General features: G+C 41.5%; 1 protein-coding gene across 1 annotated transcript in view; it reads right to left on the reverse strand.

Moving 5' to 3' along the window:
• Window positions 1-7,226: 7,226 nt before the first annotated feature.
• CCDC60 (coiled-coil domain containing 60) overlaps window positions 7,227-18,121 on the reverse strand; it is a 344,461-nt gene continuing 333,566 nt past the window's right edge. The window contains exon 14 of the mRNA XM_082267699.1: window positions 7,227-7,413. Coding sequence (XP_082123825.1) covers window positions 7,300-7,413 — 114 coding nt within the window. The 3' untranslated portion in view covers window positions 7,227-7,299. The remainder of the gene's footprint in view (window positions 7,414-18,121) is intronic.

Here is an 18,121-nt window from a genome sequence, read left to right on the forward strand (position 1 = left end):
ACTTTGTTCCTGAAAAATGCCCGTTGGTGCTTACTTGACGCCAGCCATCGCCAGCCAATGCTCACTAATTTTGAGAGCACTCTGTCACTCAATAGAAGTGCTGAATCCTCGACTTGAAGTCCAGAAGATCCAGGACTGTGAATTGTAGAACTGCTGACACTGCTGTACTGCAAAGTCACTGAATACTTCCCTCCTGCTTTGCACTGGATTGAGGTAGTATGTTGTAGGATTCTGAAAAGCTGCAACTTCCAACTGGCACACTCTGTACAATTCAGGGCCCAACTGCAGGCGCCCCCTTTAACCTTGAACTCTTCAGGGTCCACTGACTATGTACCCCCTCTGTCACTTCAGGGTCCTCAACCTAGGTACCCCTTTCACCAATAGCTGGCACTGGATTCCCGAACCTCCACTGGAGTGATCCCCTCTAACTTCAGGCAGACCCCCAGGGGCAATCCTTAGTACTCACGACCTGTGTAGGCTTTCCTGGGACTGGACCCCTCTGACTCTCCGCAGGTTCTCGGCACACCGGATCCCCTCAGCTTAGCTCAGCACTCTCTGGATCTGCAGGCAACACCCCGAGACATCCTCTTCCTCAGACAGGAGGAGAGACAGCCATTCTCTCCCTCCTGGGACTCTGCTCCCACCAAAGACATTGTGTCACGTGCCACCCCCAAACTTATACCCACTCCCAGAATCCTTTGCAGCATAATCTGCCTTCTGGGGTAGTTACAAGTCTGGATGTGTCCCCTGATTGGGTTTCCTCCACTGCCCTATGAGAAGCCTCTCACAAGAGCCAGTGGGGAAACTCCCCCTTCAGCAGGCACACCTGGAAACCCTGACACCCTGACTAAACAAATCACAGCCCTGCTGTTAGGCAAGCAAAGGCCCACTGTACGGAAAAAAAGGAAAGGGAAGATATTTGGCTATACTTAAATATGTGTAAATGGATGGTATGAGTGGCAAATATTTCATAAACCAAACAATGAATAACAATAAATAAAAATAATACGATAAATATCATGTGACAATGAATGTAATGATACTTTAAAGTGACATAGTGCCAAGGTGCAAAAAGAGATGCAAACAGTGGTAAATAAAGTAAACCCCAAAGAAAAGAAGGGGTTGCAGTGTGACAATAAATGCAGAGAAAATCACAAAAAAGATATATATAAATAAACCACAAAAGCTATATAGTAGCTATAGCTTACCAACTAATGTATAAACCGCAATTAAAGTGACATAGTGCCAAGGTGCAACAAAAATGCAATAAAGTGAACCCCAAAGGAGGGGTAAAGTAATTATTGCAAGGTGCTTAGTTGGTGTAAATTATTCTAAAAAATAGTGACCTTAGATAAATATATAAAAAAATTATAAAAAATTATATCAAAAAAGGTGACTAGGTGAAAGTTCACACTTATACAAATACACAAGTGACTTGCTTAATAAATTACGTATAACGATAGGCGTGAGGAGAAAATATATAAATATAAAGTGTAGAAGTGTCCAAGTACACTCAAATTGGGTAGTCCATGGTATTGGAAGGGTTAATTTGACTAAAAGTCCCAAAATCCGGAGGGTATGCTGAGGATCCAGGGGGTGACTTGTGCAGGTAAGGATACAAATGTGCTCCCCTCTCAGTAAATGCCGCACTCACCAGATTAAGGTACCCCTACAGGGGTAACAGGCGTAGTATAATTCAAGGGTAGGTTCTCGTCAAGGGCATCAATACTCAGTGGCAATAAACATCCTCAGATACTTCCCTCCTTTTAAATATGGTAATACTCATATGTGGTGAATATGTCATCAACAAACATAGATGGAGGTCCCGACCATGTATAGGGAGGAAAGGGCTCAAATAGTGAAGTACTGTAAAATCCTTTTTATTAGTACATATGAAACAATACAGAGGTAGATTATAAGCAGGTAATAGTAGTGGCAGTAGCGTGGAACCGCTTGTTTCCTAGATCGCGGTTTGCTTCCGGAACGCTATGCGTTCCAATAGCCGGAGGTGTAGTTGACCAAACAGCGGAAGTGACGGAAAGACGCTCTACGCGTTTTGTCATTTGACATCATCATGAGCAGCGTGGCGCACTATACTTTTACCTAGCACTTACCTGTAGGGTGCTACACTCACCCCACACCAAATGAGTCAGGTCCCTGTGACTCCGAGGCAGCCGCCTTCTATCTAAAACTCTGCCAAAATCAGGAGTATCCCACAATTCTGGAGAAGGGGGAAAAGGGAAAAACGAATTTAGAAATAAATTAGCATGAAAAAAATATATCTTTACAATCTACTGTACATGTATGATACACAGTTTAAGGTGCATGAAAACTGATGCACCCCGCACCAAATAAACTCACTTGGTTGGGAACAACAAGAAAAATACATATGGTGGGACCAAACCCCCATTTTTATTTATGGACTCTCTTCAGATTTGGTAGTAATTTCTTTTGCATTTGCGCGCTATTCTTTTTTAATATACAAGAAAAATACAGTGCAAACATCCTGACTGTCTAGCTCTAAGGTGGTCCTTAGATGTGTAGGCTTTCCTGGGACTGGACCCCTCTGTTTCTCCGCAGGTTCTCAGCAAACCGGATCCCCTCAGCTTAGCTCAGCACTCTCTGGATCTGCAGGCAACACCCCGAGATCCTCTTCCTCAGACAGGAGGAGAGACAGCCGTTCTCTGCCTTCTGGGACTCTGCTCCCACCAAAGACATTGTGTCATGCGCCACCCCCAAACTTATACCCACTCCCAGAATCCTTTGCAGCATAATCTGTCTTCTGGGGTAGTTACAGGCCTGGATGTGTCCCCTGATTGGGTTTCCTCCGCTGCTGTATGAGAAGCCTCTCACAGGAGCCAGTGGGGAGACTCCCCCTTCAGCAGGCACACCTGGAAACCATGACACCCTGACTAAACAAATCACAGCCCTGCTATTAGGCAGACAAGGCCCACTATACGTTTACCTAGCACCTACCTGTAGGGTGCTACACACGTCTTAAACTCCTGTCACACACTGTTAGCCCAAATAGAGACTTTTCCTACTTAGCAGCCCATCCTACCTGGGAGCCTCCCCACTTGGGAACGAACCGGCCAGGCCGCATTGTACCTCTTGAAACAGATGCTGTCTGCACACCTGACCCCTTCTTCTCGTTGTTACCTGCTGTGGGTGCTCCCTGTCAGGTTGCCTTCCTGCCGGCTTGTTCTGTTTTGTCAAACTTCAGTTACAGTACATTTCTGTTTCTCTGCACCATGCTGCAGCTACACTCTCTATCTGATGTGAGGAACGAAAACATGTGTTTTGTTTCATTTAGATTTGTTCTATAACTAATTTTGTTTAGCTGCATTCATTACACTCAGATCATTTGTTTTCTGAATTAATTTTGTTTCATTTTGTTTATTAGTTTTCTAATGGGTTCAACATTTTTGGAAGTATTAGCATTCAAATCAATTTGAAGATTTTGATCTGAATTCTGTGTGAAGAATAGGTGGTTGTTAAGGAGCGAGCTGGCAAGTCTTCCACCGTATCCCTAACAACCACAACTCATCTGCTGTCAGCGGGATTCCTGCTGTCAGCAGAATATAAAAAAAAAAATCCTAGTTTGTGTGTGACAGGTGACCCACCTCTTTGTTTACTTACCATCTGCACTGGGAAGCAGAGCTGTCAGTCAGCGGGTGCCTAGAAACGCTAAATAAACAAAGGCGGCACGGTCACCAGCTCTCAACGGTGACCTTACCTCTTTGTTTATTTACTGTTGGTGGGAACTGGACATGTCAGACACCAAGAGGCAAGCGACAAGTATGAACCTCTTTATTTTATTTTTTTGTTTTTTTCGGGTCATCGGCAGTGTTTATCGTAGGTGATGCTGGATTTACTTTGAAGGACATTGTTTTTGTTTTTTTAACACAGGACTTGTCAAAAACTCTGTTTGTGTTTTTATTTATTTTTGACACTTTTTTGGGGGGAATGAATAGTAGTACAATGTACTCCATAGTTATAATCATGGGGAGACTGAGATCTAGGGTCCCCATTGTTAAAGGGGCTTCCAGATTCTGATAAGCCATCCACCTGCTGACCCCCACAACCTCTGCCCAGGGTTGGGGAGAAGAGCCCCTTGTCACTATCAACATAGGGAGGGGGTGGCCCCCCTGCCCTAAAGCACCCCCCATGTTGAGGACATGTGACCTGGTTTAGTTCCTTTTCTGACCTGCCGGGTTGCATACTCGCATAACGGTTTGGTATGGACGTTGGGGGGGGGGGGGCACGCCATTTTTAAAAAAAATTTGGAATGGGGTTCTCCTTTAAAATTCATACCAGACCCAAATGGCCCATTATGGAAATGCACAGTTTTTAGAAAAAAAAAAGATTTAATGCCTGGAACTGTTTTGATTGCATTCAATCCGATTCCTGCCCGTTAAAAGCAGATGGATCGGAGGACAGTTGAATGGAGATAGACAGGTGGTCTGTTTCCATGTGACAGCCCATATAGGACAGCAGGCTGTGTCCGTGTCTGCTCTTCATCAGCGGAGGGTACACAGACCTGTCATCTGCCTGCTCAGCGGGGATTAGCGGAGAGAGCCCCTGCTACATGAGCAGATCCGCTGGCAGACTGTGAAAGGGGCCTTAACCCCCTTTCGCCGACGGAATGCAAATATGCGACCTCGACTTCAAGGGGTTGTACCGGGGTGATGCCTGCAGCTAGAGACATCACCCCAGTACTGTTGTTTAGATCCAACGGTTAGCTTTCTTGTAATAACTACTGATGTGGCTAAGCTTGTTATCCATCCACCGGCTGGCCGAAGACCCAAACAAACCTGGGTTCAGCTTTGATCGGGTCTCCGATGTAGAAACCCGGAAAGAGATGTCATTACATCACTTCCGCGTACTGGAGCCTTCAAGGCGCCAGATTTAACTTCTTCGAGTCCACGCTATAGCCGAAAGATGGCTACAGCATGGACCTTAATTGCCGGGAGGGCATCCATGTATGTCCTCCCATGCATGAGCTACCTGCATGCTCCCTGCAGAGCGTGTGCGGCTCGCTCTGTTACCAGCGAGTCCACGAGACTCGGCTGATCATAGATCAGAGTAAGGGGCTTGATCACGTGATGTAAATAGCAGCCGGCTGCTGTCAGAGAGACGTTGGTCCCAAAGAGGAGGAGCCTCTGTGCCCACCAGTGCCACCTACCAGTGCCCACTAGCACCACCTACCAGTGCAGAATCTGTAGTATGACTTGAAAATTGCTGTTCACAGATGCTCTTGATCCAATCTCACAGAGCTTGAGCTATTTTGCACAGAAGAGTGGGCAAAACTTTCACTCTCTAGCTGTGCAGAGCTGGTAGAGACATACACAAAAAGACTTGCAGCTGTAATTGCAGGGAAAGGTGGTTCTACAAAGTATTGACTCAGGGGGCTGAGTACAAATGCACGCCACACTTTTCAGATATTTATTTGTAAAATGATTTGAAAAACATTTATCATTTTCCTTCCACGTCACAATTATGTGCCACTTTGTGTTAGTCTATCACATAAAATCCCAATAAAACACATTTACATTTTTGGTTGTAACATGACAAAATGTGGAAAATTTCAAGGGGTATGAATACTTTATCAAGGCACTGTAGTTCCTGAATAATAATAATAATAATAATAAATAACAATAATACCTACCAAACAACCTACTAGACCTTCCATACAACATCTGAATTATTGCATTTAATAATTTGAAAAGCCAAAATAAAGAAAAAGTAATGCTGAAAAATGTATTTGGGTGTTTAACTTTAATATTTTTTACATATAAATTCTTCACTGTCTATGTAACTAGGGATGTGACAGTGAGTGTGTCCCTTTTCTGCATAGTTTGTACTGAAAGGTGTCGCTCTTTCTCATCTAAGAAATTTAGAAGGTGTGACTTGCCTTGAGAGAAAGTAGGGGGAACCTCCCTAACAGGGATATTATGTAGTGGCAATAGAAATTTGATAGAAGTCTTACCTGTCCACCCTCTATCCAAAAATAAACAAAATGTTTTGCCTGTAGTTGAGGTTTTAGATTAAAGTGATTGTAATTTTATTTATTTTTTTACTAATAAATATGTCATGCTTACCTGCTCTGCGCAATGATATTGCACAGAGCAGCCCCGAGTCTCCACTTCTGGGTTCCCCTGCTAATACTCTTTGCTCCTTCTCCCTTCCAAGTGCCTCAGTAGCAAGCGACTTGCCATGGGAGCCATCATGCAAGCTTGAGCCCAAGCCAGGCTGTGTGCATCTATTGACACACACAGCATGACTCTGGCCCAATCTCCATTCCCTCCTCACAGGATTTGATTGACAGCAGCAGGAGCCAATGGCTGAGTCCAGGCACAGCGCTGGATTGGGATTGGGCTCAGGTAAATATTTAGTTGGGGCTGGGGAGAGCTAAATATGAAAGGTTTTCTACCTTAATTCAGAGAATGCATTAAGGTAAAAAAAAAAAACCTTCAGTGTTTACAACCACTTTAACCTACCCTTACAACCACAAGATCAAAATGTGGTACATACAAAACCCAAACAATAAAATACCGTATTTACCGTTATATGATTAAACTTTTTATACCACATTACCCCTTACCGATTTTTAATGGGAATTGGAGTAAATGGGTTGTAGAAATGGGTTACAGGCAAGGAGAGGATTTACAATATATAGTTAAACATGAATACACACAATTGTCAAAATTATAAAATATGATCAGAAGATATTTAATCAAAATATTTTTTGCTTTATTGGAAATATTTACAATGCATACAAAAGTTTGATTTGCATTCAAATAGGCAAAATGAACAAACTGTAGAGAAAACAAAGCAATACTATATTAGATAAATGATCAGTGGATTGATATGTTTAAAGCTAGAGTAGTATTTACCATGTTTGACAATTTTTTATTCAAATATGCAGCAATCTAACAATTCTGAATTGAAGAGGGTCGATGTAAACTGTGCCTTAGCCTTGTTTTCAGTCTTACAAACTGAGATTCGATTGCCTTACTTTGCATGTTTGCTTGCATAAATAATTGCATTGCTGGTGAACAATTGCACAAATAATGAATACTAAAACAACAGAAACATCAAGCTTGGATTTCTTGATAGCAGAAAATTCTGCTATCCATTGATAAATTCCATAAAGATCTTATTGTACAGTTGATGACTGAAATGATAATGTAACTATATATTTACATCCTGTGTTGCTGGTGAAAATAAGTAAGAAAACAAATACAGTAATGTTGTATTATTTGACTATCACTGATGTATTATTCAGACTTGCAGTGGTCATCTATGTGAAGGTGCACTTTGGACTCTATGGGATGGCGAAGATGCCAGTCTTGTCTGGAGCCAAGCTGTGTAATCCTCTAATGGCATCTGCACCAGATGCTCCCTCACAAACTGCAAAACAAGAAAGCACATTGTGTAAATAATAAGTACTGTGAGAATACTGAGCTATGCCTGTTTAATAAAGTGTCAAAATCCTTTCTTGAGATATCTATTACATTTTACTTGTTTTAGTAATTTTAGCTAACAGCAATATTTATTCATCATGATACATGAATTTGCAAGCTTATTTAATTCTTCCCATCTGCACCTTTTCCATCCATGTTGTCCATATGTCATGTTATGGATACTCCTCAGACAATTGCATTGCATGCCTATGAGATAGTTGGGTCTTTGTGCTTAATTTTTGCAAAGTGAATTTTCACTTTGTTTCAACCCATTCACTAAGATAAGTGAAAGAGCACACGCTAAACTCCCTAAATGATCTACAGTTTGATAGACTGTTTCTTTCTCCGTCGCTTCTTCACGGTCTTCTTCTGTGCAATATGCCAGTACAGAAACACATAGAGCTGAAGCTCTAAATGCAGATGCTTCACTGACAATCAAACACCTAAAGTGACTGGCCATGGTACTGGTTGTCCCTATTGAGAGAGACATGAACATTGTTAAGGGATCTTTACTCCAAGTAAAGAGCAAGGAAGGCCACAATGAATTACTGTGCTGGACCCGAAGAGGAAACCTATAGCCAAACCATTGTCTGCCTTAAAGATTCAAAGACAGAACATTTATATTTTTTGTTTTTTTTTTTGGGATTCAATTCCCATAACCCTGAAATGCTTTCATATTGTTAATATTGAATAAATAAATAAACATAGCACTGTTCACTGTAGTTGGCTTGCATATAAGAAAACCATACAATTAGCTTGTCTGCCAATAAAGGTTAGGTAGTGAACAACAATTAGGGACAATGCATGTAAATATAAACTTATTTAAAGGTTTTGATACACATATGCATATATGGCATTCTGCTTTCACTATGTCTTCTCTATGAAGGTATGCAATAGCAGACTACAGTATATAATTACTGCCTTTTGTATCATTTGCCCTTCCCTTTAGATTGTAAGATTTCCAAAAAGGGTTTCCCTAACATTCTTGTCTTTAGCTGTATTACAACTGTAAGTCCTTCCTTTATTTTTCAAAGTGCTGTGCAAACTACTGGTGTTATATAAATTCTGTATAATAATAATAATAATAATAATAATAATAATAATAATAATATATCTCTCAAAACAGGTTTCATTTAAAGCCCAAATAATTCAAAGTTTCTGACTTGCAACTTGCTAAACAGAAAAGTAAAATAATCAAATTCTTGAAGCAGCTTGTCCAACAGAAGATGTTTGTATTTTTCTTGTTGTCATTTATCTATTTCCAAACTCCCCGTCATACTTTGTGAAGAACTAACAAAGGTACTTGCCCCATTATAATGGCACAAGAAACTGGTGTTTGTGGCATGGCTACATCAACTAAGCAGATAGGTCTGTTTCTGGTCTCTTTGAGCCACCCATGTCAGTTTCTTTTTTAGAGTGAAATAGAAACTGGCACAGGGTCCGTTCCTAATTATAAAAAGGGATTGTGGCAGTTTTCAGTAGAGAAACCTGCTGCTGGTCCCCACCAAATCCTCTGGTGCACAGGATGTGAACTTTCAGATAACTCATTTGCCTCTCTGTCTATGTAGTGAGTACACTGCACAAACACAGACCACAGGGATACAAACACAGACTACTCTTCCTTCACTCCAGGATTCAGCAGAGTGGGGAGGAGAGAGGGATCAGAGCAAGCATCTCCAAGTGTAATGGTCTAATCCCCTTTTGTTAATTAGGAGAAGCATTTGCTTGGTTTTCTCGGATTAGAAGAGTGCTGCAGGCACAAAGCCCACACCACTCTTTATTTCTCCCACCTATGTCTACGAGAGATAAGTTTTGCTAGGGCACTATTCCTGGACATTTATATTTTTCTAGTATGATGAACATGAACAGCCACATTTTTAATCATTTTGAGTTGAAAGACCAACATTGATATAAAGGAATTGTTTACAAAATTGGTTTATGGATCTGTCCTATGTACAACAATTGGATGAATACTGCAATTGTAAGCTAAAGCTAAACCCATTGTGTCATCAATCATATTAAGCAGAACAACAATGCAAATGTATATTGGGGACTCTTATTAGTCAAACATTTTAGTTGCTCTGGTACGGCGACCTAAACCACCACCATGGTGGCACATTACCCACCAGTTTACAGTACTTCCTTCTTGCCATTCATATTGCAGTGTTCTAATCTCAATGGGATTTCATAGCCCTTTGCAAATTTGTGTTAGGGGAAAGTATATATTTGTATATCAGTACACAGAAATAACCTGCTAAAATATATACAGTATGTTGCCTGTACTAACTCTTCGCATCGCATACTAGCTCATTATGAAATACTTACCTTAGAATGAAGCTGTCTAAGTGGCACCTGCACACTGCTGAAACGGCTGACATCTTCCCCGCTGTTTCTTCCAGGTTCATTAGCTGTGGCACTGTGAGTGGCTGGAGCCGTGATGACGTCACTCCCGCACATGCACCCGGGAGCCACTGTTTATGGCACTGGCTCTGAAGGTCCAGCACTGTAAGCTGGACCTTCAGAGCGCATGCATCGATTACTGTGCAAGTTTAGGAAATACAGTATTTGCAGTACCTACATGTACGCCTTATTATAGACTTACCTGTAGGTACAAGTCAAAAAATAAGAGTTTACTTCCTCTTTAAGCAGATATATTTTTGTGAATTTGTTGCAAAGATCATTATTGCCAGTAACAGCAATTTCTGTTACAAGGTGACAACACTAAGCCATTGCCTCCCAAATGGTAGCATTGTCAGCCATGCTAATTAGCCTTTAAGTTTCCTATCAGGTCTATTAGATAGGCAGCTCTATGGCCATCTGAAGAAGCATACATGGCAGGCGCACTATTCTGCTGTGAATTGCAAGGCAGTAGCTTAGCATTGTCAGTCTGCAACAAAAACTTTTTAGATACGTTTTAAGCGATCGAGCAGCTAAGGATGAAATGGAGAAACTAAAATGGGATTTTCTTTCAATAACTTAATGCCCATATGCTGAATGTCCCATTGTTGGTACTCTTCTTGGTAGGAATGCATGCTATAGGTAAGGATTAACGTGGCTGTGCAGCTTCCACATATATTTTTAGACCTCTTTGCTGACTGGTAGGGTAGGTGCCAGGATATTTGTTTGCTAATTAGACAGATATCTATGTTCAACCAGGATGGAGGTTGCTGGCATTATGCATTACACCAGAGCAGGAAATTTGCAGGATGCGGCTGTTTTAACAGTTTGGCATTCTCTCTGAATGTCAACCTACTGTAAATCGCATCAAGCTAACACATTGCTTTGTGCTTAGTTCTCTGGCAGGGAAACAGAGCAGTGGAAGAACATAAGTATGGTAAGTATCAGCACCAGGGAGGCACACTACAAATGGAACCTGCTACTTTACCCTCAATGCGCAAAGTGACACGTTCTCTGTACTGTACTGCTCTTTGTTGTCTGGGCAGATGAATAGCACCACCATAGCATAACATAGTATTTGTGGAGATTCTAGCACAGCTTTTTATATCTGTTGCTTTTTGCTCTTGCTTTTATGGGATCTATCGGCACAAAATGTATTATTGGGTATAGAAGAATTATATCAACCTAATGGAGCAGTTTACTTTTTATAATGCTTTCTTGTCAAGGTGTATAAAATGAATAGTATACTGTTTATTATGAAGATGTAAGACCCTAAACAATAGGCCCTAAATCTAGCTGTGTGGGGGAAACACATTTTGAAATTCTTCCTAATTTAAGAGCTTATTTTGTGGCTCTGTTTGCCAATATATCAACAAGCTTGAAAAAAAAATAAAATACCAGTTCATATATGGTTGAGTGACTTTGCAAAGCTATTTAAGTAGAGAGGATCTGGATTTAAATGTAAGATATGAATCACACTTTTATAGCTGATCCATGGTGCCAAAAAACAATCAGCAGTTTATAATTAAAACTGTAAATAAACATAAGGCTATGTGAGCGTAACGGACCATTTTTTTTTTTTCACTGTAGGTTTCAGTGTGTGCATGCTATGTGATATCCTATTACTGCAGATTATCACTTATAAGGTGCTCCTACTCAGTACAGGTTTTAGGTGTCTTTCCTTAGAGAAGAACACAACATCAAGCATACTATGATGTAACAATATTTATCTTTCTTATCAACTGTCACCCTTAGCAATTAAGGATTTACATGCATGTGGGAACTCATCAAATATGTTGAAATCAAAAACAAAAAACAAAATATTGCAGTTTATCAGTCCTTAAATTAGGTGGCTGTATTAGTTTCATTTTCCAAACATTTAATTCTAATCTAGTAATCCTGAAAATAACACACTTCCTGTATTTAAGTGGCTATACTGACTCATTCCAATGCATCTATGGAGGGAAACATGGTAGGTTGTCACACTAGGATGTTCTCCTGTTTGAACTATTAGGGCTCTTTCACACGGCCGCTCCGATTTCTTCTTCCGCTGCGGCACTTTTTTTTTTTCTTTCACGGACACGGATGACACTTGTGTCATCGGCTCCTTATGTCCGCATATCATCCCATCAGTTTGCGGATCATATACGGACATAATGCATGTCTATGGGGATTGCGGATGTCAGCGGATGACACCACTGACATCCGATTTTGCATCCGTTCTGTTTTTTTAACTGAAAAAAAATAGGGTTCTGTTCCGTGTTTTGGAAAGGACTGAAAGGACACAAATCGGATGTCAGCGGATGGTCATCCACTGACATCCTCAATCCCATTGACATGCATTATGTCCGTATATCACCCGCAAATGGATGGGGTGATATACGGACATACGGAACGCCCGTGTGAAAGAGCCCTTAACCCCTCCTTTACTACTCATCTCAATTAAATAGGTAGAGGGGAAGGCCCAGATCTTTCTTTTCATGGATTTTAAGTTTGACTTCTACTCTAAAGGCCACACAATCATCTAGGTCACCATGGACTGGTTTAGTAAAAAGTGACAACTAATGCCTCTCTGATGTATTTTCTCTGCTAAACAGTTAGCTCTACTTTATTATTTTTACAGCATCCCTTAAAATATAGGAGAGCCCCAAAATAGGAAAGCCCAATTTATCTAATTTCAATACCTGAAATTGACAGACTTAGCACACCAATCAAATTTGTAAACAGTTTGTTTTACCTTGTTACATATTACAATGTAAAATTAGTAGGTTGACTATCTTTATTTTGCAGGATTTGCTTTCTATAACACGTCTCATTCGTCATGAACATCTTTTTTCCTCTGTGTTTTTGGCTAAACTCCCAAGTTTTCTTTCCTTCTCAAGTCTACCCACTCAACTTCTTGCCATGGAAAATACTATGTCTCAGATTTGGTCCAACTCCCTGAGTAATTTTACCTACTGCACCCAGCAGCAAAAAAAAAAATGCCAACCTATGTCAGGGCTGCAACATCAATCTGTCTCAAAACAATCTCATATTATATTATCCAAATTATTTCCTACGTCAATAGTTTATCAAGAGCTGAAATGTATTTTTCCTTATCCTGTCAGTGAAATTATTAGCTGGTTTTCTTTTACAGGCAAACTGCTGCATTCTCTAAAAAGTGCTTCTTTTTTTTCTTAGTAGAGAATTATGGCCTCTCCTACAGTGCTCTCCTAATCCCCCTGCAAAGTCCTACAAATATCTTGGGATTCTGCCAGTAAAGTCCCCTTATTTACTGCTGTGGTGGTATGAAAACAATGCTACTCCTGAATTTAGAGAGACATTGTAACTCTCATATAGACTGTGTATGCTTACACTAGAGTGGGCTAAAAAAAAACATGTTCGCGGATGTGGCTACTAGAATTGTCATTGCTGATTCACAAACCTGTAGATTGTCCTTGCCACTGCTTTCTCGATTGACAGCACAAAACTCTGCAAGGGGGGGGGGGGGGGGTGTGAGGCACAGCAGAAGGAGGATCAGGCTCTGTCTGGTAAGGTAATTTAAAAGCTTTAGTTTATTTTAAAGTCACCAGATTTTCAAAATGAAATCAAAGGACACCTTAATGACTAGGCCTACTTTGAACCACACCCACAAAACCAATTCCCGATTTGATATGGGAACTGTCCCCAGGAAACAAGTATTAATGAAAACCATATTTAATTAAGGTTGTGCATCACATAGTAATTGTTTGAGCTGTCATACAGGAACCTTTAGTTATACTTTAAACATTCTTCTTTTTCACAATCCTGGGCAAAAACAATGATATGGATGATTCTAAAAAAACCTTTGTGTCATGCACTTTTTGAAAGCAGAAGAGAACGTCTTTCATCTTTGTATATGCATTCATGCTATGAGTGTACCATTATAATATCAATGCTCACACTTGAATGAAGATTGTATGGTGGATTTGGTTTTAGAGCCCTTTGGTTTTAATGCTTACTAAAACATGCTCAGACTTTATCTAATTCCTCTCAAACACACCTATGTATTGTACAGACTGTATCCTATTTCTACTTGCCTAAAACGATTACATTATTTGTACATGCTGGGGGGAACAGGCTTTAGTGACATAGTATAATTTTATTTCGATAATGAGGTTTTCTTTGTGATGCACTTCCACTCTACACTTCAGCAAATGCATGAAGAGGAAATCCACAGCAAAATGCTTTGCAAAACACAAGACTGCAGGTCTTGTTTCCTGTTTCAGCTCTTTCATCTCCTACTGAGTTTTCTTCTTAATTCTTAAATTCTGTAACAATGACTCTTTGCCCCCCTTTTCAAAGTTGTGTCCACTCTCCTTAAACTTATGCACTCCTGTGGTTGTACGAAAACAATTCCTTCACCCCTCTTCTCCACCCCACAGCTTATATACAGTATACCACCCTCACTTCTTTCCTTCAGTTCTTCTCTCTTTCTCGGTGACTTCAACATCCCTGTTAACAGTAGTACTTCGGCTACTTCCAAGTTTTACTTTCTTTTTTTGACCTGAAGCAATGGACACATGCTTCTACTGTAATTATTGGCAATACCCTTGACCCTGTATTCACCTACCAAGGCATTTCTTGCAACCTCTCCAAAAAACCTTTTCCTCTCTCTGATCACTTCCTCATTAGTTTTACTCTCTCCCTGTCTTCCACCTCATCTCCTATCGCATAACAGTTACCCGTAGAAACCTTTGCCACTTTAACCCTTCTCTTCTCTATTCTACCACTGACCACCTCTATGACAAAATCTCACCCTGTCCTTCCCCAGGCTAGCCACTTCTGCCGACAACGATTCACTGTAATCCTCCCAGGACACACTTGCCCACCTCACTACACAAAGAATCAGTTCCTGACCTGTACAACCTTGGCAAACAGATGACAACAGACATCTCCCACTACCTTACTCACCACCTAGGAGATCGCTGATCACTTCAAAAATAGGATCGATACAATTCGTGATGAGATCTCCACTGTACAGATATCTCCCCCACTTCCCTAATTTAACCCTGCTACTATAGAAGAGGTTGCTAAACTTTTTTCTAAAGCCCACTTAACCACCTGCCCCCTGGACCCTGCTCCCCCACAAATACTACTGTCCTCCTCTGGCTCTATCCTACACTCTTTACCTCACATCTTCAATTTTTCCCTCTCTGGCATCTTCCCCACCTCTCTAAAACATGCACTGGTCACCCCTATACTTAAAAATCCCTCGCTGAATCCCACAAATTTTAACAAAATATGGCCCATCTCCTTGCTCCCCCTTATCACCAAATTCCTTGAATGCCAGGACTACAATTACCTGGGCTACCTCACTGAAAATAACCTTCCTAATCTGCTTCATTTTGGATTTTGCCAGCAACACTCCACAGACGCTACTCTCCTAAAACTCACAAATGATTTATTAACAGCTAAAATTAATTGTCACTATTCTGTACTCTTACTCTTGGGTCTCTCTGCTGCCTTTGATACAGTTGACTACTCCCACCTCATCAAAAAACTTCACTTCTTTGGTCTCTGTGACTGTGCTTTTTGTTGGTTTCTCACCATACCTATCCCAACGCACCTTCAGCATCACTTACACTTCTACCTTCTCCCCAAGGTTCTGTTTATAGACCTATCTTATTCTCAATCTACACTTCCTCCTTGGGTCAGCTGATAGCTTCCCATGGCTTTCAATTTCAATTATATGCTGATGACTCCCAAATCTAGCTTTCTGCCCCCCGCCTCACTTTATTAGTCTCCTCATACACTGATTTACTGACAGACATATCAGTCTGGATGTCACAACACTTCCTCAAACGCAATCTATCCAAAACTGAGCTTATTCCTCCACCATGTGCCCCTTCCCCTGACTTCTCTATCAAGATCGATCGCATAGCTATCAGTCCACCTCCTGCATGATAGGGAGCTATGTGTAAACCTGCACTCTGAGCTCTCTTTTCAGCAGCTTCCAGATATATTTGCCACTATGTGTAGAGATGAGGCATCACTGAGGCAGCCCCCTTCTCCACTGCTCCTCTCTTGACAAACAGAAGCCTCAAAACTACAATAGTGATCCTTCTCCTTGATGCCACATATTCTCATGTCTTTTCACAGGCTTTGAAGAATGAGGGAGTTCATGCATTACAAGTTTGCGGAGGCATAAGAAATATACTGCATTAAATGCGCACTAACGCACTGAAATATATTACGTTAAACATGAAGTAACACACTGGAATATACTGCATTAAAAGTGCAGTAATGTACTTAAATATACTGCATTAAATGTGCAGTAAAGCAGGAACTACAGGAAACTGCCCTGACAAAATAAACTGAAACTAAAGTAAAAATGAATGGTCACAATACACTCACACTGCACTATCACTAGATTCACACTAAAGTGACACTAAAGTTAAAATGAATGGTCAAACTACACTCACGCTGGACTATCAGTAGATTCACACTAAACTGACATTCTACACTGACAATAGAATCACAATAGCACACTATAGCACACTAACTCACTAGTAGCACTGAACAGAACCCTGTTCTATCTCTCTGCACGGCAATATCACACTGCAAATCGTCACTATGAGGAGAATAATTTTATAGTGTGGGGTGGGACTAGGAGCAATTAGGCCATCATTTGGCACAGTCTTCATTACTTTCTCCAATCATGGCTCTGACAGTGCTTTGTGCCCTGATTGGGCAAAGTTTTCATTGGTTCAGCCAATCAGGACTTCCAATGCACTGTGTGGTGGCGCAGTGCATTGTGGTCATTCAGCGGGCCGAACAAATGGGCAAACGCCTTGATAATTCAGGTGTTCTTCGAACGGTGAATAGCCAATGTTCAGCCTGAACTCATGCTTGGGCCGAAACATTCCCCCATCTCTAAATTTGTGCAACGAAACCCACTGTTTTGAAAGTGAATTGTTAAACAGGATCAATTTGGTTTGTTTGCAGGCAAGCTGGACGTTGCCCTTCCATGTGCACCTTACTGCAAAAGTTTGTTCTAAATTGAGGTGGTTGCCATTGTTTTGAATAGCTGATTTGGTGCGGGGACACACTGTATGCCTTCAGCTGCCAATATGCTATTATTGGATGCCCAATGTGTCTCAGTGCATTGAAAAAGGAACGGGCTCCCTTCAGGCAAGCCTGCCCTTAAGTATCCACTACTATATATGCTCCAACTTGGAGACTCTCAAAACTACAGAGTTTAGGATCACAGTGCACAGAGGAGCCTTGACGTGGGCCCTGTGGCTCTCACATACACTTGAAATGTGTGCAGCAAAACCATATGTTTTTAATGTACATTTTTAGACAGGGTCAACTTAGTTTGCTAGTTGGTAAGTGTGTTGGGAAATTTTTGTTTGTTTGTGATGTGAAGGGCTCTCCCTTTAGTCCCTCCAGTGGTGGCTGCTGATCCATTTTTTGGGGGGGGGGGGGCAGCAACCCAACCCCCGCCTGCTCACCAGCTCTACTTATCAGCCCGCCAGCCCCGCGCTTACCCCATCCAGGTCGCTGGTGGCTTCAGCGGCTTCTCCTCCCAGCCAATCCAGTCACTTCTCCACCTGGCCTATCAGATCTTAGGACCCACTGTCTGTTCTGATTGGCCTGGCGGAGAAGCAGGAAAACAATAGCAAATGTTCATTCGCTAATTTTACAAGTGGATGGGCTCGAGGCGCAGTGCTCTGCGCCCCGAGGCCAACCTTTTTGAAGCCAATTAGAGCCTCTGGCTCTAATCATGTGCTTCAAAAAGAAAAAAACCTTGTAGAACTCTATGCATCCGACGTCCCACATGGACATTAGGGGCTAATGCATAAAGATGAGGGGGCGACGCCCCTGCACCCCTTTTGGACCGGCTGCTGCTGAGCCCCACATCCAATCTCTGCCCAAATCTTGCCTCCTCAAGCATCACAACATCTCTTCAGTCCATCATGAATTCTTCTCTCAGACTCATCCACCTTACCAACCATTCACTGTCTGCTACTTATCGCTGTCAATCCCTCTATTGGCTTATGCTCACCCAACAAATAAAATTCAAAATACAACAACAACTTACAAAGCCATCCACAAGACCACAACTCTACCACTAGCTACATCACTAGCCTTGTCTCAAAATAGCAATCAAATCATTCTCTTTGTTCCTCCAAAGACCTCCTGCTCACTAGTGTCCTTGTCACCTCCTCCCATGCTCACCTCCAGGACTTCTCCAGAGCCTCCCCTATCCTCTTGAACTTCCTACCCCAATCTGC

The sequence above is a fragment of the Pelophylax lessonae genome (genome assembly GCF_965119305.1).
Source record: "Pelophylax lessonae genome assembly, chromosome: 1".
In the NCBI taxonomy this organism is placed as follows: Eukaryota; Metazoa; Chordata; class Amphibia; order Anura; family Ranidae; genus Pelophylax; species Pelophylax lessonae.